At 38.2% G+C, this 22,283-nt stretch overlaps 3 protein-coding genes across 3 annotated transcripts; all 3 read left to right on the top strand.

The window, feature by feature from the left end:
- The first annotated feature begins 984 nt into the window (after nucleotides 1-984).
- Nucleotides 985-2,424, top strand: LOC113673512 (adenosine receptor A1). Its single transcript, XM_027189927.2, has one exon. The coding sequence runs from the start codon at nucleotides 1,297-1,299 to the stop codon at nucleotides 2,278-2,280; it is 984 nt and encodes a 327-aa protein (XP_027045728.2). The 5' UTR covers nucleotides 985-1,296; the 3' UTR covers nucleotides 2,281-2,424.
- A 7,549-nt stretch (nucleotides 2,425-9,973) lies between these two features.
- On the top strand, nucleotides 9,974-11,940 carry LOC149049639 (adenosine receptor A2a-like). The gene has a single exon (XM_089195882.1). It carries the CDS (start codon nucleotides 10,296-10,298, stop codon nucleotides 11,277-11,279), a length of 984 nt encoding a protein of 327 aa, XP_089052008.1. The 5' UTR covers nucleotides 9,974-10,295; the 3' UTR covers nucleotides 11,280-11,940.
- Nucleotides 11,941-17,957: 6,017 nt separating this feature from the next.
- On the top strand, nucleotides 17,958-20,401 carry LOC113673513 (adenosine receptor A2a). Its single transcript, XM_089195285.1, has one exon. It carries the CDS (start codon nucleotides 18,285-18,287, stop codon nucleotides 19,266-19,268), a length of 984 nt encoding a protein of 327 aa, XP_089051411.1. The 5' UTR covers nucleotides 17,958-18,284; the 3' UTR covers nucleotides 19,269-20,401.
- Nucleotides 20,402-22,283: the final 1,882 nt, after the last annotated feature.

The raw sequence follows: 22,283 nt of genomic DNA, 5'->3' as shown, positions 1-22,283 counted from the left end.
TTTCTTAGGAAGGTATTTTTCAAAAGATATGAAATGTAAATTTTTGTTGATGAAATTAATCAAAATGTGTTGTTTGAACTAAGCAGCTTCAAACACTTATTGATTACCTTTTTTCTTGATTAAACGCCTCCGGCGTTTATTTAAAATCGACAGTTTTGACTCAGCGTTTTTTCGAGGCTCGCGTTTAATCGAGAAAATACAGTACATCGTTGTCGAATCCGATGCAATTCGCGACTCATTACTATCTATTCATAGACTGGATGGGAGAAGGGGAGGCGTTGAGGGGGAGGGGGGCAGGAGAAGGGGAAAGGAGAGGAGGGAAGGGCGGACGAGAAAGTGTTTGGCTCGAGGACATGACAAGGAACGAGCGCAGCGAGGTCCGTGAATCATGACTGAGAGCCAAATATTTTCTCGACGACCTTTTGCAGACTTCTTATAATTTTTATCCTTCGTACTTATCATCAGTGCTCTGTGATCACGTTTAGCTTTTACAGATGATCCAAAAGACGGAGACTAGTACCAAATCAGAAGCACAAATTCGCCTAGGGTCCTGAAAAGAAAAAAATCTCTTCAACTCCATTTCCATCCATTGTTACATGTGCATTTTTGGAATAAGTGGCCCATGCCGTGGTTTATTGTTCAAATGCCTCTTTTGAAATTTTATTGTATTTTTAGGAAGCTGAATAGCTGCAAATTTGGTTTTGAACTTATTGCGATATGCATAGTGACTCCCAAAGGACACTTTGAAGAGCTTTTAGAAGCAACTACCAGCCTGAGGCTTTTTGAACTGAGAAAGTTGGCCTAACCAAATTGTTGGTTGATTGTTACGTGATCCAACCGTATATCTTTCACAAAGGGAAATTTGAGGGGGCATCTAAAAACAATAGGACGATTCTGAACACTAAGGATATTAGTAGTTATCAAAATGTCGTTTCCGTCTTAATGACGTCACTGAAGAGAAGAAAGCATGTCGTAATCATTTTCACAGATTGAAAGACGAAGGTTGAATCATAGACGTAAACATAGAAGTACGATTAAGTTTTTGTTTGTACAGTTTTCTTGTTTTCTTGTAAAAGTCTCGTTTTTCTGCTGTAAGAAGCATTTATTGGAGCCGAAGCAGAGATAATACATAATTGGAAATAGAGGCTTCCAATATACTTCAAAAACACCGCAAACTTTATATCGTCATTATCTTCTTGAGGTCCAAGGGAGCCAAAGTGTCTTCAAAATACGACTTATTTTTACACGAGTCACCGAGTTGCAGACTTCATCGGGAAAACCAGATAATAGGTTGAAATGGCGGCCGTTCATGGCCACTACAACATCTGGAACGTAACAAGCGAGCAAGCTCTTCAAGACGGATGGCTAAGCCTACAAAACGTGAGGTCACTTTCAGCGATCAGCGCTGCCCTATCGATAGCAATGGCACCAGTAATCGTATTTGGAAATATTTTGGTCTTAGTTGCAGTTTGGAAAGATCCCCTCAAGAAACTCCGATCATCACCCTCCAACCTCATTTTGACATCCATGGCCATAGCAGACCTATTAGTTGGCTTGGTGGTTTGTCCGATAACTGCTTATTGGGGCTTGGTGATATCTGTCCGAGGAGAATCACCGCTAGATCTTTCTGTGATATTTGCCATCAACGTTTTTTCTGTAAACGTGAGTTTTGGCCATATGTTCCTTCTAACAGTGGACAGAGTCTTCGCCGTAACCACGCCACTTCGTTACCGTGTAACAGTTACAAATAAGAGAGTTTTTATTGCCAACTGTGCTTGCTGGATTTATTTCATAGCTTTTGGCAGTGCATTCCTTGTGTTGCGCGATTTATTTGCCATAATGGGGGCTGTCTACAACTTTCAACTTCTATTTATGCTTTTGGGCATGTTGGCCATGTACGTAATGATCTTAAACTACTTTCACCGATACTCCAAAGAAAGAGCAGAAGGACACTCACTCAGAGATCGTAACATTATAATGCAAAGAGAAAAAGATCTCTTTAAGGCAATCTCAGTTGTCGTCTGCGCATTTCTCATCTGTTACATGCCGTGGTTAATCGTTAGTACGTTGATCTACTTTTGCAAAGCGTGCCATCCACATTTACCATTACTGATGGTTTCTCTCGGATTTTCAGGAAGTCTGACATGCGCAAACTCGGGTTTAAACCCATTTTTGTATACGTGGCGACTCCCAAAGTATAGAGAAACATTACTATACTTTTGGAGGCAACTAATTTTAAAGAAAGGAAAAGCTAACAAATCAAAATTTACGATATCTTAAAGCTTCTGTCGAGGGTTTAGTTGTCAGAAAGCACGAACCTTAAATATACAGATCTAATTGTCCTAGAAGAATGGTGTTGAATATTTAATATCTGCCGCGTTTCAAACAATCACCAGATTTCGTAAACAGAAGGACCGTAGGGGTTAGTTGATCGCTTGATGGAAGTACGACGTCAGTATCTGAAGATTTTACCCTTCCAGATTTAGAGAGAGATGAAGGTCTCATTGGGTCTAATCATGAGCTGTAAAACGGCAAATAAAAGTTAGCCGTTAGGCGAAAAAGTTGACAACTTTTAACTGTTAGTCGTAAAGAAAGTTAATGGTTAAAATTTTCTTTCAACCGTAACGGAAAGAAATTAAATGTTAGCGGTAAAATGATTAACATTTTAACTGTTAGCAGTAAAAGAAGTTATCACCCAAGTGAGACACTCAGTGATTTATCGCCTTTGAAAACCATAAATAGCACTTGCGGGAAAGCGAAGTTCAATGCGAGTTTCACTCGCATTGAAACTGATGCATATTAGAAGGTAGTTTTCTTGCGTGTCGGGATTTTCATTTTTAGTTTGATAAATTAATATGAGATCCCTTGAGCCTTAATCAAGTGATCAACACACCAAGCTCTAGGGCAATATCTCGTAAATATCTTTATTTGGGAGCAAATAAATAAAGTTATCATGAAGTCACTCACGAGAAACGAGTTTCAATTTCCTGTAAGTTTTCTCTAAGTTCCGATCACCAATATCTTAGTTTGTATAGGTAATCACATGATTTTAAGGGCAATTTGGAATAAATAAGCACGAGTAAAATGTTTTTAAAGACTAATAAAATTGCACGAGCCCGTAGGGTGAGTGCAATTTGTGGTCTTTGAAAAAATTAACAAGTGCTTATATATTCCAAATTGCACGAGAAAAATCATGCGACTACGTGTTAATAAAATACATGAAACAATACGAGATAGCTCATCATAATCAAGCAGAAGCCAAGCGCGCGCATCAAGTGTAAAAATAATTTGCGTGCGTTCGGTCAAAACAAACGCGTACGATCAAAACAGTAATAGACAATGATATCATCACATCTTTAAGGCACAAAAAAGTTCAAAGTCCGACTAAACAGTTAAAGGAATTGTTCAGTCTTTGTCCGAATCACTTTCATCGTCATCAGAGTTGTAACAAAGTCCAAATTTTGAGATTTCAAGGACTTTTCTCGACAAGATTTTGAAGGTCTCAACTCTTTCGTTTCTGGGAAGTCGTGACAGTTAGGAGTCCAAAAAACTTGTCATTCGTTTATCTTTCTGCGCCATTTCAAATACAATTACATCAGTTTACAACAATTGCTAAAGAAAGACGGATTAATAGCAGGGAAATCTAATAAATACTATTAAGTATTGTAGGCGTGGGTCCCCCCACAAAAAGTATTCAATTAAATATACCTAGAAAACAGAATAGTAAATACCAAGTTTACAAGCCATATTTATTATCCATGGAAGAATGAGTAGTTGCTGAGAAAAGATATCTCAAAACTTTTTTTCTAAAGAATGCTAGAGATGAGAAGCCAGTGATCTCAAGATTAATGGAGTTCAAGAAAACTGTTGAATATATTTGTTCTACAAAATGTAGAGGAAAGGAGTTTTTCATGAATATATTTTGAAATTTTTGAGGGAGGATCTTTTGAACGAAAGCATGAAATGACCAAGCTATTTAAGCAAGTTACCGTATTTTCTCGAATAAGCGCTTACGCTCAAATAAGCGCCTCTCCCGAATAACCGACCACCCCCGTGGCCATATGACGTCGATCGAAAATGAATGTATATATTTATATTTGGAATTTCGAGAATGACTGGATGTGTTTACCATCTCTTACAGCGCCGCAAGTTAACCTCAGCATAACATATGAGAGTGGCGTAGAGTTCCCAACAGAAACTTAACTAATTTGCCAGCGGGATGTCCTCTCTCGGACCACGCAAATTTTGATGATTTCACGTTGTTATTTTGCAGAAGACGAAGAAATGTACACAGTTTTAAAACGCACCTGCTGAGCTATTGCTCTGCTTATAAGACCGTTTGTTTTGCCACGTCCTCGCCTCGTTGCTGTCGCCGTCGTGCTTTGCTAAAGGTCCTTAATATCAAACAAGTGCTCCCTCGAATAAAGACCCCCCTCCCCTCCTCCCTCACTTTTTTAATATCAGGGATACAAGGAAAAGCTGTTTCTATTTCCGCTTTCTTCATAACTTTTTTAAGCTTTAACCACAGAGGAATCAGTACAAGTTGATAGTTTCTTTATAAGCGCCCCCCTCGATTAAGCGCCCGCCTTCCGATAAGCGCCCCTCCTTTAGGCCGAAATTTAAAAAAGGCACCCGGGTTAGGGTTAGGGTTTAGGGTTAGGGTTTCTTGTAAATAGGATCTGTCTGAGTATCATGGTGAGACTTGTTTACTTTCCTGATGAAACGTCTTTGCTAAATGACAATTCTATGATCATTTGTTTTTATAGCTTCATCCGCAGATTAAATTATAATCATTAAGGCTTGGGGTCATCATGGGATAGGATTTGGAAAGAATGAAACTAGATCTAAAAGAGTAGACTTGTAGATTTAGATATTTTTGCTAGCTACGTCAGATATATGCGATTTCCATGTAACATTTTCATCTAAAACTACCCCAAGTTAGACTGTTTCATTAACATGTGCAATGGGTGTCTGATTGATGACGATATGAAAGTCGACATGAAATACTTCTTTTCTTAAGGTTTAAGTTCTAAAAACAAGTATCAGGAATGAAATAAAATGGATTGATATTTGCCCTACTATTTCTTAAATTTAGATTATGAACTGTCGTGGCGAGCCCTAAAAGTTAACCACACTGTTAAGAAACGGGCCCTTGGCCCTCTACCTGTGACCTTCTGGAGTCTCAATCTCTTTTAGTAATTTTTCTATCTCGTGGTAGTCTGTGGAACGATTACAATCACACGAAAGGCCATCTCGACTCAAATAATAAAATTTTGGTGACAAGCAGACCACCAGTTGTTTGTGAACTGACAAAGTTATCAAATTTTTTTGAAACATAAAGGCGTCCGTACTTTAATTTTTAACTTAAGACAATTTTGGAGCGATTAGGTAACTGGTCGGAAATCATTTTCACAAGAACCTTCTTATGAAGGAAAAGAAAGCTAGACTATTTCAGTTGTACTCGAGATCATTTGTATAACAAAGGCAAGTTAAGTTTTTCAAGCCTGTCAAATTTTTGGATTTGGTACATAACATTCTGCCCTAAAGTTCGTGTGACACATTAGTGGTAATGCTTGCTAACCAAGAAAGGAGAGTTTGAGTGTAGACAGACACCCCAAGCGTTTCATGGCTGAAACATAAGACAGTTTCATTGAAAAATATATGTCTCCCTTACAGAAAGTGACCTTCAAACTTTCCTAGAAGGCAAAGAAAACCAGTATTTGAAAAGAAAAATCAAAAGTTACGCATTTAGAGTCTTTGGTAAAGCATTTCTCTTTTGGCACACATCTTTATAGTGTTTAAACAGCCCGTTGAGGAAATGGAAAATTTTTTTTTTCAGAACAGATATAATAACGGTGTTCGGTTCAGGTTAATTTTTGTTTTGTAGTGGATTGGGGTCGCGAAGACATATATTTTATTGGACGTTTTGCTGTGTTGGATAGCTGAGTATTTTTATGAGTTTTCCCGAAGTTTGACGAGATCGTTGGGCAAGTCAAAATACAAACAACGAGTTTTGAAAAACTGAACTCAGAGCCACCCTGCAACTTCAGACAGCTTCACGGAGATAGTAAGTTAGTAAAGCCTTTTTTCAACAAGGGTGGCACAAAATAGTAATTAAAAAATCCTAATTAACCAGGGGCCCTCTTTAAATTAATAAACATGACAAAATTTAAACAGACATTAAGAAATATTTAAAATCTTCTTCTTGAAACCATACCATAATTTTAAATATGCAGAAATAAGTTCACCCAAAATGTTATGATCAAGTTAAACAATAATCCTGGCAGGTGAGCTGCAATTTTACCAATTGCAGAGAAAAAGGCCCGAAAAAAAAAGAAAAAAAAAAGGAACGAAATTGAACCTTCGAAGGAGTTCGAACCCGAGGCTTCCGGGTACAAGTTAGGCTCAAATACCAACTGAGCTACGATTGCAATTGCTTAAGTTGCCGATATTCTGCGAGTATAATTGCTTTCCTTGATGTTTTAAAGCTTAGTGTCGTAAAACTGATGCTCAATGAATTGTCCGCTTCGATTATTTCGCCTTTTCAACAAGTGCATGAAAGTCTCCCGATATTTTGGAAACCTCCATGCGTATATGAATGGATTCACACCCGAGTTTGCGTGCATTAAACTTGTTGAAACAACGTAACTCAAACATAAGTTAGATAAATCGCTAAAACAAGGCAGACAGAAATAGATAAGAAAGTAAGTCACAAACCAAGGTATAAAACAAAATAGCAGGTAATTTAGTGTTAACAACTGAGTTGAAAACGTAAATTAGCCACCGTAAAGGGTAAAAAAGCTGACGTTTCGAGCGTTAGCCCTTCGTCAGAGCGATTGGAGGAATTGTGGGTTCTGTGTGGGTTTATATGCAGAAAGTGGAGCTACGCTATTGGTGGGAAGGTCTCCGGGCCCTCAAACATTTTTTCGATCATCACACTATTAGGGAATCTAGCTCTGAAAACTACTCCGTTTGGCCGAACTAGTACTCACACTCAATAGTTTTTCATTCGGTGGTAACTACTACAAACAAACTAATGGCGTAGCCATGGGTACTAAAATGGGACCCAGCTACGCCAATCTTTTTGTAGGTTTTATCGAACATCAATTTTTTAGTCAATACCACGGCCCATAACCTGAACTCTACGGCCGTTACACTGACGATTACATCGGCGCTACCTCCTCTACCAAAGAGGAGCTCCCTCAATTTATAACCACCGTCAATTCCTTTCATCCGGCTCTTAAATATACCTTTTCGACACTTCTTTGGCTTTTCTAGACATCAAAATTTCAATTGAAGGCAACGGTTTATGCACTAGTGTTTACTTCAAACCTACAGATTCACATAGTTACTTGTTGCATTCATCTTCACATCCATCACAGGTCAAGAACTCCATACCTTTTTCACAGTTTCTCAGACTTCGTCGTTTATGTAGTGACGACTCTGATTTTTCCGAAAAATCAAAGGCAATGTGCCAGTTTTTCGATAAACGTGGCTATCCTGTCTCTGTCGTTCAAGCGGGCCACCACCGTGCCCAACAAATTGATCGACAGGCAGCACTACAAACGGCTGAGAAGGATAACGCTGACCGCATTCCATTTACTCTTACATTTCACCCTCACAACCACGCAGTTAAATCTATCATTCTTAAAAATTTTAAATTACACCAAAACGGTTCAGAGACTGGCACTATCTTTTTGCAACCCCCACTTATTTCATTCAAACGTGACAAAAACATAGGCAGCTTTTTAGTCAGGAGTTCATTTCAAACCAATGACCAATCTGGAACTTTCAAATGCGCTCGCTCACGATGCAAAACTTGTTCTTTCATTCATAACGTAGAGAAAATATCGGGACCCAAAGAGATCCATTAAGATCACTGATCACTTTACGTGTACCTCCGCTAATGTTATTTACTGCATAACTTGCACTTATTGCAATAAGTTATACATCGGCGAAACAGGAAGACGACCAGGTGACCGATTCCGAGAAAACCCTCGCGACGTGGAAAGAAATGACAAGGACGCATCCAAACCAGTCGCTAGACACTTTAATCTTCCTAATCATTCTAAACAGCACATGGCAGTTTGCAGCCTATCCTTACATCTACGCAGTTCGGAAAGCCGTAAAACCGTCAATCCCCACGGAATCAACGAGCGCTTTTCATTCAACTAATTTATTCCTGTTTTCTTGTCACCATATTCCCACCAATGACGTAGCTCCGCTTTCTGCATATAAACCCACACACAACCCACAACAACAACAACAGCATTCCTCCAATCGCTCTGACGAAGGGCTAACGCCCGAAACGACAGCTTTTTTACCCTTTACGGTGGCTAATTTACGTTTTTAACTCAGTTGTTAACACTAAATTACCTGCTATACTCTCCTACCGATGCAGCACCACAGTTTCTTTAGAAACTTACCCCTTTATGAAACAATATAGATATGCGCAAATGACAACTGCTATAGCTTTGCAAAGCCCTCTTTCCCGTTGAAGGATCATCTGACGTTGACTTGTTGATTGATGTGTTAATTCCGACTTCTGGCAATATAAATGGAAGCGTTTTACCATCACAGCAGACATTACAGATATGCCAAGGAGAATGCTGATAATTTGAATATTGTACGCAGTTTCCATTATGATAAAGTATCGGTGTTGCAATAAGCCAAAGGTAATTTCAAAGATGAAGAAATAAATCCAACAGCTAACAATAGCAACACTGATTCCTTTAGGCGTGACAACAGCTCGATACTGAAGCGGTGATACGATGGCAAAGAATGTGTCAAGTGTTAGGAGGAAGATGTGACAAACGCTAACGTAGACGAAGACTGCACTGACCGCCAGGTATGGAATTCGGGGAATTTTGAAATGAAACATGGACCAACCCCAAGTCACGGCTGTAGGGAGTAGAACTGATCCAACAAGAAAATCGGCAGTGGCCATTGATAACACGATCAACCCAGATGGCGATCTGCGAAGCTTCTTTAGAGGGTCTTTCCAAATTGACCAAATGACCAACGAGTATCCAAAGAAAATTATCGGAGCACATGCGATTCCAAGAATGACAAAGGTTACAGTTATAGTCTCTAAGTTGTCCACTCTCAGCCAGAGTACATTGAAAGTTTCTTTGCTTGTCATATTCCAAAAATCGTGATGGCTCACAAGCGCAGTCATTCTCATTCAAAACGCAATTCAAATGTAGAAAGTAGCTGAAGTTAAGTCCATCGTCTGATTTACATGAGGTTTGTGATTTGCTTTGAGGACTCTAATTAAGGAGATTCCGAACATCACATTGTTTGTAAACTAGGCCAAGATAATGACAGGATGTTAATATTTGCTGTTTCAGCAATTTGTGAGCATGTAATTGAACTAATGCGCCGAGGCGAAAGCTAATTGGTTAGGTCGTATTCAAATTTCACGATCTTCATTTCAAACTAATCATCATACGCTATCGTACTCACGAGGAGATGACTAAGTTATTCAGTGATGCTCAGCTGAAAATTAAGCTTTTGACAATGTGTTGCCTCGGGGTTAAAAAGTGATTCGGTCTCTTTGAGGGGTCTCTTACTAGTGTACAAAGATATAGAGAGATTAATAACTGATATGAGCTATGAGAAGGGACGCTATCGAAAGTTGCATGCAATTAAGCAATCTCGTCAAGTTGTTGAAACTTTTTTATTTGCGCTCTAAAGCAAATATTTTTGCATGATTAAAGTCTCTAAAAGAATTTAAGACAATAGAATAATATGAGTATAATCATTGATTAAATTTTTGAACTGTGAAAGTTGGCCTAACCAAATTGTTAGTTGATTGTTACGTGATCCAACCGCATGCATCAATATCTTTCACAAAGGGAGATTTGAGGGGGCATCTAAAAACAATAAGACGGTTTTGAACAATAAGGATATTAGTAGTTGTTAAAATATCGTTTCCGTCTTAATGACATCAATGAAGATAAAGAAGCATGTCATGAGCATTTTCACAAATTGAAAGACGAGGGTTGAATCATAATCGTAAACATAGATGTACGATTAGGTTTTTGTGTGTATAGTTTTCTTGTTTTCTTTGTAAAAGTCTCGTCTTCTGCTTTAAAGAAGAATTTTTTGGAGTCAAAGTGGAGAGAATACACAATTGGAAATAGAAGCTTCCAATATACTTCAATACAACCGCAAACTTTATATTGTCATTATCTTCTTGAGGTCAAAGCGAACCAAAGTGTCTTCAACATACGACTTATTTTTACACGAGTCACCGAGTTGCAGACTCCATCGAGGAATTAACCCAGGTTGAAATGGCAGCCGTTCTTGGCCACTACAACATTTGGAACTTAACAAGCGGGCAAGCTCTTCAAGAAGGATGGCTAAGCCTACAAAACGTGAGGCCGCTCTCAACGATCAGCGCTGCCTTATCGATAGCAATGGCACCCGTAATCATATTTGGAAATATTTTGGTCTTAGTTGCAGTTTGGAAAGATCCTCTCAAGAAACTCCGATCGTCACCCTCCAACCTCATTTTGACATCCATGGCCATAGCAGACCTATTAGTTGGCTTGGTGGTTTGTCCGATAACTGCTTATTGGGGCTTGGTGATATCTGTCCGAGAAGAATCACCACTTGATCTTTCTGTGATATGTGCCCTCAACGTTTTCTCTGTAAACGTGAGTTTTGGCCATATGTTCCTTCTAACAGTGGACAGAGTCTTCGCCGTAATTACGCCCCTTCGTTACCGTGCAACAGTTACAAATAAGAGAGTTTTTATCGCCAACTGTGCTTGCTGGATTTATTTCATAGCTTTTGGCAGTGCATTCCTCGTGTTGCGCGATTTATTTGCCATAATGGGGGCTGTCTACAACTTTCAACTTCTATTTATGCTTTTGGGCATGTTGGCCATGTACGTAATGATCTTAAACTACTTTCACCGATACTCCAAAGAAAGAGCAGAAGGACACTCACTCAGAGATCGTAACATTATCATGCAAAGAGAAAAAGATCTCTTCAAGGCCATATCGGTCGTCGTCTGCGCATTTCTCATCTGTTACATGCCGTGGTTCATTGTTAAAACGTTGATCTACTTTTGCAAAGCGTGCCAAACACATCTATCATTACTGATGATTTCTTTCGCATTTTCAGGAAGTCTGAAGTGCGCAAACTCGGGTTTAAACCCATTTTTGTATACGTGGCGACTCCCAAAGTATAGAGAAACATTACTATACTTTTGGAGGAAACTCATTTTAAAGAAAGGAAAAGCTAACAAATCAAAATTTACGATATCTTAAAGCTTCTGTCGAGGGTTTAGTTGTCAGAAAGCACGAACCTTAAATATAGAGATCTATCTGCCGTGTTTCGAACAATCACCAGATTTCATAAAGAGAAGGACCGTGGGGGTTAGTTGATCGCTTGATGGAAGTACGACGTCAGTATCTGAAGATTTTACCCTTCCAGATTTAGAGAGTGACGAGGGTCTCATTGGGTTTAACCATGAGCTGTTAAACGGCAAATAAAAGTTAGCCGTTAGGCAAAAAAAAACTTGACAACTTTTAACTGTTAGTCGTAAAGAAAGTTAATGGTTAAGATTTTCTTTCAACCGTAACGGAAAGAAATTAAACGTTAGCAGTAAAATGGTCAACATTTCAACTGTTAGCAGTAAAAGAAGTTATCACCCCAGTGAGACACTCAGTGATTTATCGCCTTTGAAAACCATAAATAGCACTTGCAGGAGAGCGAAGTTCATTGCGAGTGAAACTCGCATTGAAACTGATGCATATTAGAAGGTAGTTTTCTTGCGTGTCGCGATTTTCATTTGAGTTTGATAAATTAATATGAGATCCTTTGAGCCTTAATCAAGCGATCGACACACCAAGCTCTAGGGCAATATCTCGTAAATATCTTTATTTGGGAGCAAATAAATAAAATTGTCATGAAGTCATTCACGAGAAACGAGTTTCAATTACCTATAAGTTTTTTTTTAAGTTCCGATCACCAATATCTTAGTTTGTATAGGTAATCACATGATTTTAAGGGCAATTCGGAATAAATAAGCACGAGTAATTTCTTTTTAAAGACTAATAAAATTGCACGAGCTCGTAGGGTGAGTGCAATTTGCGGTCTTTGAAAACATTAACAAGTGCTTATATATTCCAAATTGCACGAGAAAAATCATGTGATTACGTGTTAATAATATACATGAAAAAATGTAAGATAGCTTATCATAATTAAGCAGAAGCAAAGCGCGCGCATCAAGTCCAAAAGTAACTTGTGCAAACCGTGCGTTCGGTCAAAACAACCGCGTACGATCAAAACGTTAATACACAATGATATCTTCACATCTTTAAGGCACAAAAAAGTTCAAAGTCCGACTAAACAGTTAAAGGAATTGTTCAGTCTTTGTCCGAATCACTTTCACGGCGATGAAATGGAATCGTCGTTTCCGAGGTTTAACCGTGTTTGTTTTTGACTTCGGCGTAGGATCGCTCGGGCAAAGTGTTAAGCTGGGTCGGCTTGTAATTTTCAATTTCCTTGGTAATTCACTTCTTTAAACGCCACTTTCTCCGAAAAAAAGCAGTGCTTTTTACATTGTTTTCGTTGTTAGAGCTGTTTTTCAGCTGCGATGGCGAAAGAAAACCTACTTTAATCGCCGGCCATTGTTCCGCTCGCAAATTTTCAAATTTTGTTGCGAAGTTCAAGGCTCGCATTTGATTTCCTATCTGTGAGTTTCTTTGATTATCGACCGATCAGAATTTGGTTTGTTACTTCTTTGCACGAAATCAACCCTCATCTGAACTAAATTAGCAGAAACCTGCATTTATCTCAACCAATCATAACTGATTAATTTTTCAATGTCTATTATTAGGATGCAAATAAATTTAGAATAACATCAGGCATTACTCAAGAGAATCGAGTTACAACTTTCTGTAACTTCTGTCCGGGTTAAAAACCAAACCGCCAGACAGTAGAGGGCGAGTAATTGTAGAAAGCTTTGACCCGAAAAAGTTCTGTTTAGCGCAGCCTGATTTGCGTTATGAGAACCTGTCGCTTCCTACTTCAGTGGCGGAAAGCAAGAGTAGAAAAATGTTAAAAACTTTGGTGTAATGTGACTCCTTTTTGCCGAAAACTCTATGAGGAGAACAAGGCTTAGGCTTATATTTCCGATGAGTAAATGTAGGTAATGAAACCAGCATCTAACTGACGGAGGCACAGAAAATGACCCTTTGCTTTCAATTAATATCTTAATGAAGTTCTATAACCTCCTTTTCACTCTTTTTTCCGGCAACAGATCGTCCCTCTTACCTTACTCTATGATTACTATTCTGTGCACGCAAACCGATCATGTTAACTTCCGAGAATCATAATCCTTTAGAGTCCTGTTCATGCTGTTTTCTGTCGAGTAAATGTCTCGTTATAGGTAAAAATAGTTGTAACAAAGTCCAAATTTTGAGATTTCAAGGATCTTTCTCGGTAAGATTTTGAAATTCTCAACTCATTCGTTTCTAGGAGGTCGTGACAGTTAGGAGTCCAAAAAACTTGTCATTCGTTTATCTTTCTGTGCCATTTCAAATACAATTTCATCAGTTTACAACAATTGTTGAAGAAAGACGGATTAATAGCAGGGAAATCTAATAAATACCATTAAGTATTGTAGGCTTGGGTTCCTCCACAAAAAGTATTCAGTTAAATAACCCTAGATAACAGAATAGTAAATACCCAGTTTACAAGCCATATTTATTATCCATGGAAGAATGAGTAGTTGCTAAGAAAAGTTATCTCAAATCTTTTTTCTGAAGAATGCTAGAGATGAGGAGCCAGTGATCTCAAGATTAAGGGAGTTGAAGAAAACTGCTGAACATATTTGTTTCACAAAATGTAGAGGAAAGGAGTTTGCGTGCCTTGTGTTGTGGCAATGGATTCGGTTGTTTCTCATGAATATACTTTGAGATTTTTAAGAGAGGATCTTTTGAACGAAAGCATGAAATGACCAAGCTTTTAAAGCAAGTTACCGTATTTTCTCGAATAAGCACCTACGCTCAAATAAGCGCCTCTCCCGAATAACCGACAACCCCCGTGGCCATATTGGGGACCTTTAGCAGTTAGGACAGCAACGTCAAGGAAGACATCGATTAAAAATGAATATATATATATATATTTATAGTTGGAATTTCGAGAATGACTGGATGTGTTTACCATCTCATACAGGGCCGCAAGTTAACCTCGGCATAACATATGAGAGAGGCGTAGAGTTCCCAATAGAAACTTAACTAATTTGCCGTCGGGATTTCCTCTCTCGGACCACGCAAATTTTGATGATTTCACGTTGTTATTTTGCAGAAGAAGGTGAAGAAATGTACACAGTTTTAAAACACACCTGCTGAGCTATTGTTCTGGTTATAAGACCGTTTGTTTTGTCACGTCCTCGTTGCCGTCGTCGTCGTGCTTTGCTTAAGGTCCCTAATATCAAGCAAGTGCCCCCTCGAATAAGAACCCCCCTCCCTTCCTCCCTCACTGTTTTTAATATCAGGGATACGAGGAAAAGCTGTTTCTATTTCCGCTTTATTTATAACTTTTTTTAGCTTCAAATACAGAGGAATCAGTACTGCTTGGTAGTTTCTTTTTTAGAAACTTGAATATTTTTAAATTTTTACCATGGTAGCTGTATTTTGCAAGTAATGCTATCCCTATTTTAATATAGTTTGATATAGTAATTATTTTCACACGACCCCACAAGCTTTGAGCTTTAAACCCTATCGTGTTTAAATAAAAAAATATTATTATTATTATTATTATTATTATTAAGCGCCCCCTTCGATTACGCGCCCTCCTTCCGATAAGCGCCGCTCCTTTAGGCCGAAACTCTAAAAAGGCACCTGGGCGATTATTCGAGGATATGCGGTGATTATAAGTTTCTTGAAAATAGGATCCGTCTGAGTACCATGGTGAGACTTGTTTACTTTCCCGATGAAACATTTTTGCTTAATGACAATTCTATGATCATTTGTTTTTAGAGCTTCATCCGCAGATTAAATTACAATCTTTAAGGTTTGGGGTCATCAGAATGAAAATGAATGAAACTAGATCTAAAAAGTATACCTGTGGATTTCAATATTTTTACTAGCTACGTCAGATATATGCGATTTCCATGTTACATTTTCATCTAAAACTAACCCAAGTTAGATCATTTTATTGACGTGTGCAGTGGGTTTCTGATTGATGACGATATGAAAGTCGACATGAAATGCTTCTTTTCTCAAGGTTTAAGTTCTGAAAACAAGTATCGGGAATGAAATAAGATGGATTGATATTTGGATTCGCCCCTCTATTTCTTAAATTTAGATTATGCGAGCCCTAAAAGTTAACTACACTTTTGAGAAACGGGCCCTTAGCCCCCTACCTGTGACCTTGTAGAGTCTCAATCTCTTTTAGTAGTTTTTCTATCTCGTGGAACGATTACAAGTCACACAAAAAGGCCATCCCGACTCAAAAAATAAAATTTTGGTGATACCCAGACCACCAGTTGTTTGTGAACTGACAAAGTTATCAATCTTTTTTCCAAACTGACCAAATTACCAACGAGTTTCCAAAGACAATTAACGGAGCACGTGCGATCCCAAGAATGACAAAGGTTACAGATGTAGTCTCTATGTTGTCCACTCTCAGCTAGAGTACGTTTAAAGTTTCTTTGTTTGTCATATTCCAAAAATCGTGGTGGCTCACAAGCGCAGTCATTCTCATTCAAAACGAAAGCAGCTGAAGTTAGGTCCCTTGTCTGATTTACATGGGGTTTGTGATTTGCCTTGAGGACTCTAATTAAGGAGATTCCGAACTTGACATTGTTTGGTTTGTAAACTAGGCAAAGATAATGACAGGATGTTAATATTTGCTGTGTCAGCAATTTGTGACCATGTAATTGAACAAATGCACCGAGGCGAAAGCTAATTGCCTAGGTCGTGTTCAAATTCACCATCTTCATCTCAAACTAATCATCATACGCTATCGTACTCACGAGGGGATTACCAAGTTATCAGTGCTCAGCTGAAAATTAAGCTTTTGAAAATGTGCTTACTTTGAGCTTGAAAAGTGATTCGGTGTCTTTGAGGGGTCTCTCACTGGTGTACAAAGATACGGAGAGATTAAACGCGTTCACACCAGCCAAGCATTTTTTAAAAAATACAATTTGGTAGCTCAAGAAAAATATTTAAGAACGTTGATGCTAGCAACCGAAACGTTCGACTTTGAATGATGGACAAGATTGACTTGTGTTTGTGACCAGCCAAGGAAACACAACACACTGATTGTACTGGTGCGTAGGCGAAAAGCGCGAGGACATATCAATATCTACTGTTGTATTCAGCTGTCACTCCTTTTCGTTAATGGAGAGCTGTTACGAATCTAGTGTACAATAAACTGCAAATCTGAAATATTGACCACCTCTTGAATATTTGCATTAGCTGTAAACATGAGGTGTATTTGGCAGTTCAGTTTTAATCAGTGTAGATGTAAGGGCTATATAAGACTGATGCTGCCGTTAACGTCATTTTCAGAGTCATCAATTAAGTTATATTCCCTCATAGAATAGAGAGATGAAGTGATTAAAAAAAATGTAATGATTTAGAAATAAGAGCCATAGGATTTTTACATGAAAGCAGTAAAGGTACTTTTGTGCGCCACATCGGGGAAGATTTTCTGTTCAGTATCGCAATTGCTGAATCTGACCAAGTTAAACATTGGAATTTGAAGGAGCCTAATTGCATTAGATTTTATGATTTTGGTTTGACCGACTGACTTTGAGGGCCTATGTTATTAGGAAGGCATGATATTGATTTTGCATATAGTTAATGCCTAGGGTCTGTCATATGAGTTTTCTCAGGAAGGTATTTTTCAAAAGATAAGAAATGTAAATTTGTTGTTGTTGAAATTAATCAGTATGTGTTGTTTGAACTAAGCAGCTTTTAACAATTTTATCGATTACCTTTTTTCTCCATTAAACGCCCCCGGCGTTTATTTAAAAATCGGCAGTTTTTATCCGGCGCTTTTTCGATGCCGGCGTTTAATAAGGGTCGGGCGTTTAATCGAGAAAATACAGTACATCGTTGTCCAATCCGATGCAATTCGCGACTCATTACTATCTACTCATAGACTGGGTGGGGGAAGGGGAGGGGGAGGGGGAGGGGAAAGGGAAAGGAGAGGGTGGAGGGGAGGGGGGAGGGGCGGACGGGAAAATGTTTGGCTCGAGGACGTGACATTAGGAAGTTATCATTTACAATTTCTGGGTTTTCGTTCAATTCATTTAAGCAAACTATCCTTTAAAATACATTGCTGTAAGGTGAACTTGTAGGCTGTAATTGATACGATCTATGAGAAGGGATGCTATCGAAAGATGCATGCAAATTTAAAGCAATCTCGTCAAGTCGTTGAAAATTTTTTATTTGTGCTATAAAGCAAATCTTTTTGCATGGATAAAAGTCTCCAAAAGAAGTAAAGACAAGAAAAGTAATATGAGTGTAGACATTAATTAAATTTTTGAACTGTGAAAGTTGGCCTAAGGGCTAGGTCGCATTACAGACCAATTTTCATTTTGGCTCGAAAAAGTCGGCTGGAAAATCAAATTGCTTCAGACCGGAAATGAAAATGAATTGAGCTTATACGGTCGTTTTCTCCCGATTTTGAAATTTTTGAAAAATCACAAATGAGGGGTAGCACTAGAAAACAGGTATGTTGACAGATTTTAGTCCCTAAAGTAAACAGTTTTCTGTAAAATTGTCTGTAATGCGACCCGGCCCTAACCAAATTGTTGGTTGATTATTACGTGATCCAGCCGCATGCATCAATATCTTTCACAAAGGGAAATTTGAGGGGGCATCTAAAAACAATAAGACGATTTTGAATAATAAGGATATTAGTAGTTTTCAAAATGTCGTTTCCGTCTTAATGACGTCAATGAAGATAAAGAAGCATGTCATGAGCATTTTCACAAATTGAAAGACGAAGGTTGAATCATAAACGTAAACATAGAAGTACGATTAAGTTTTTGTTTGTACAGTTTTCTTGTTTTCTTTGTTTAAGTCTCGTCTTCTGCTTTAAAGAAGCATTTATTGGAGCCCAAGTTGAGACCATACATCGTTGGAAATAAAAGCTTCCAATATCTTTGGTTAAACCGCAAACCTTATATGGTCATTGTCTTCTTGAGGTCAAAGAAAGAAACAAATTTTGTTTTCAAAATACTGTGACGAATGCAAAATCGACTTCATTTTACACGAGACTCCATCGAGGAAACCAGATAACAGGTTGAAATGGCGGCCGTTCTCGGCCACTACAACTTCTGGAACATAACAAGCGAGCAAGCTCTTGAAGAAGGATGGCTAAGCCTACAAAACGTGAGGCCACTTTCAGCGATCAGCGCTGCCTTATCGATAGCAATGGCACCAGTAATCATATTTGGAAATATTTTGGTCTTAGTTGCAGTTTGGAAAGATCCTCTCAAGAAACTCCGATCATCACCCTCTAACCTCATTTTGACATCCATGGCCATAGCAGATCTTTTAGTTGGCTTGGTGGTTTGTCCAATAACCGCTTATTGGGGCTGGGTGATATCTTTCCGAGGAGATTCACCGCTAGATCTTTCTGTGATATTTGCCCTCAACGTTTTCTCTGTAAACGTGAGTTTTGGTCATATGTTCCTTCTAACAGTAGACAGAGTCTTCGCCGTAACCACGCCACTTCGTTATCGTGTAAGAGTTACAAATAAGAGAGTTTTTATCGCCAACTGTGCTTGCTGGATTTATTTCATAGCTTTTGGAAGTGCATTCCTTGTGTTGCGCGATTCATTTGCCATAATCGGGGCTGTCTACAACTTTCAACTTCTATTTATGCTTTTGGGCATGTTGGCCATGTACGTAATGATCTTAAACTACTTTCACCGATACTCCAAAGAAAGAGCAGAAGGACACTCACTCAGAGATCGTAATATTATAATGCAAAGAGAAAAAGATCTCTTCAAGGCAATATCGGTCGTTGTCTGTGCTTTTCTCATCTGCTACCTGCCGTGGTTCATTGTTCAAGTGTTGATCTACTTATGCAAAGCGTGCCATCCACATTTACCATTACTGATGATTTCTTTCGGATTTTCAGGAAGTCTGACATACGCAAACTCAGGTATAAACCCATTTTTGTATACGTGGCGACTCCCAAAATATAAAGAGACATTGCTATACATTTGGAGGCAACTCATTTTAAAGGAAGAAAAAGCTAACAAGTCAAAATTTACGATATCTTAAAGCTTCTGTCGAGGGTTTAGTTGTCAGAGGCATGAACGTTAGATATACAGATCTAATTGTCCTAAAAGAATGGTGTTGAATATTTAATATCTGCCGCGTTTCGAACAACCACCAGATTACGTAAACAGAAGGACCGTTGGGGTTAGTGGATCGCTTGATCGAAGTACGACGTCAGTATCTGAAGATTTTACTCTTCCAGATCTAGAGAGTGATGAAGGTCTCATTGGGTCTAATCATAAGCTGTAAAACGAAAAAAAATATTGAGCCGTTAAGCGAAGAACTTGGCAACTTTTAACCGTTAGTCGTAAAAAAGTTAATTGTTAATTTCTTTTTAACCGTAGCGGAAAGAAATTAAACGTTAGCAGTAAAAAAAATTTATCCACCCAGCGAGACACTCGCTGATTTATCGCTTTTGAAAACCATAAGTAGTACTTGCGTGAGAACGAAGTTCAATGCGAGTGATTTTGCTCCAACAATTGTACTTCCTCTGACGCTGATGCATTTTAAAAAGGCAGTTTTCTTACGTGTTGTGATTTCCATTTGAGTTTGATAAATTAATACATAAATCAAATTTTATGTGAGATCCCTTAAGCCTTAATCAAGCGATCGACACAACAAGCCCAAGGGCCATAGATTATATTTAGTGAAGACGTAAATATCTTTATTTGGGAGCAAATAAATAAAGTTATCATGGCGTCACTCACGAGAAACGAGCCACAATTTCCTGTAAGTTCCCTCCAAGTTCCGATTATCAAACTTTAGTCATACTCCCAAACAATATCTTAGTTTGGGCGCAAATAAATTTAGTATAACATTATGAATTTACTCAAGAGAACGAGTTACAAGTTACTGTAAATTCTCTTCGAGTTCAAAACCAAACCGCCAGACAATAGAGGTCGAGTAATTGTAGAAAGCCTTGACCTGAAAAGTTCTGTTTAGCGCAGCCATATTAGTGTTACGAGAACCTTTCGTTTCCTACTTCAGTGGCGGAAAGTAAGAGTCGACAAATGTCAAAAACTTTGGTGTAATGTGACTCCTTTTTGCCGAAAACTCTACGAAGAGAACAAGACTTCGGCTTGTATATTTTCGATAAGAAAATGTAGGTAATAAAAACCAGCATCTAACTGACGGAATCACAGAAAAATACTTTTTTATTATTATCTTAGTGAAGATTTATAACCTCCTTTTCGCTCTTTTTTCCGGCAGCAGATCGTCCCTCTTACCTTAATGTATGATTACCATTTCTGTACCGACGCAAGCTGATCATGTTAACTTCCGAGAATCATAATCTTTTATATTCTTGCTCATGCTGTTTTCTGTTGAGCAAATGTCTCGTTATAGGTAAGAAAAGTTGTAACAAAGTCCAAATTTTAAGATTTCAAGGACCTTTCTCTTCAAGATTTTGAAGGACTCAATTCTTTACTTTCTCGGAAGTCGTGAGAGTTAGCAGTCCAAAAAACTTGTCATTCGTTTATCTTTCTGTGCCATTCAAATACAATTTCATCAATTTACAACAATTGCTAAAGAAAGACGGATCAATGGCAGGGAAATCTAATAAATACCCTTAAGTATTGTAAGCATAGGTTCCCCTACAAAACGTATTCAGGTGAATAAACCCAGACATCAAAAGAGTAAATACCGAGTTTACAAGCCATGTTTATTATCCATGGAAGAATGAATAGTTGCTGAGAAAAATTATCTCAAGTCTTTTTTCTGAAAAATGCTAGAGATGAAGAGCCAGTGATCTCAAAAGTAAGGGAGTTGAAGAAAATTTCTGAATATATTTGTTCTACAAAATGTAGAGGAAAGGAGTTTGCGTGCCTTGTGTGTGGCAATGGATTCGGTTGTTTCTCATGAATATACTTTGACATTTTTAAGGGAGGATCTTTTGAACTAAAGCATGAAATGACCAAGCTTCATCAAATGAATGTCGTGGAATTTAAGTAAGTCACCGTATTTTCTCGAATAAGCGCCCACCCTCGTGGCCATATTAGGAATCTTTAGCAGTTAGGACAGAAATGTCAAGGAAGACGTAGATTTAAAAATGAATATATATTGAATGGAATTTCGCGAATGACTGGATGTGTTAACCATCTCTTACAGCGCCGCAAGTTAACCTCAGCATAACGTATGAGAACTGCGTAGAGTTCCAAAAAGAAACTTAACTAATTTGCCGATGGAATTTTCTCTCTCGGACCACGAAAATTTTGATGATTTCATGTTGTTATTTTGCAGAAGAAGGTTAAGAAATGTACACAGTTTTAAAATGCTCCCGCTGAGCTATCGTTCTGCTCATAAGATCTTTTGTTTTGACGTCCTCATTTCCGTCGCCGTCGTGCTTTGCTAAAGTTCCCTAATATTATACAAGTGCCCTCTCGAATAAAGAACCCCCCTCCCCTCATCCCTCACTTTTTTTAATAATAGGGATACAAGGAAAAGCTGTTTCTATTTCCGCTTTATTCATGACTTTTTTAAGCTTCAACTACAGAGGAATCAGTACAGGTTAATAGTTTCGTTATAAGCGCTCTCCTCGATTAAGCGCCCTCCTTCCGATGAGCGCCCCTCTTTCAAGCTGAAATTTTGAAAAGGCACCCAGACGATTATTCGAGGATATGCGGTGATTATAAGTTTCTTAAAAATAGGATCTTTCTGAGTATCATAGTTAGACTTGTTGACTTTCTCGATGAAACGTTTTTGCTAAATGACAATTCTATGATCATTTGTTTTGTAGCTTCATCCGCAGATTAAATTACAATCATTAAGGTTTGGGGTCATCATATGGCTTGCGACGAGAGGATCCAAAAAGTATACCTCAGGTAGCTAACGTAGCTAGTAAAATTATCTAAATCTACAGTGTAGATTTAGATATTTTTACTAGCTACGTCAGATATATGCGATTTCCATATTACATTTTCATCTAAAACTACCCCAAGTTAGACCATTTCATTGACGTGTGCAGTGGGTTTCTGATTGATGACGATATGAAAGTAGACATGAAATGCTTCTTTTCTCAAG

This window comes from Pocillopora damicornis, chromosome 2 (genome assembly GCF_964200805.1).
Source record: "Pocillopora damicornis chromosome 2, jaPocDami1.2, whole genome shotgun sequence".
NCBI classification, from domain to species: domain Eukaryota; kingdom Metazoa; phylum Cnidaria; class Anthozoa; order Scleractinia; family Pocilloporidae; genus Pocillopora; species Pocillopora damicornis.
The sequence above is the reverse complement of the archived record's forward strand: the minus strand, read 5'-3'. Positions and strand labels throughout refer to the sequence as shown.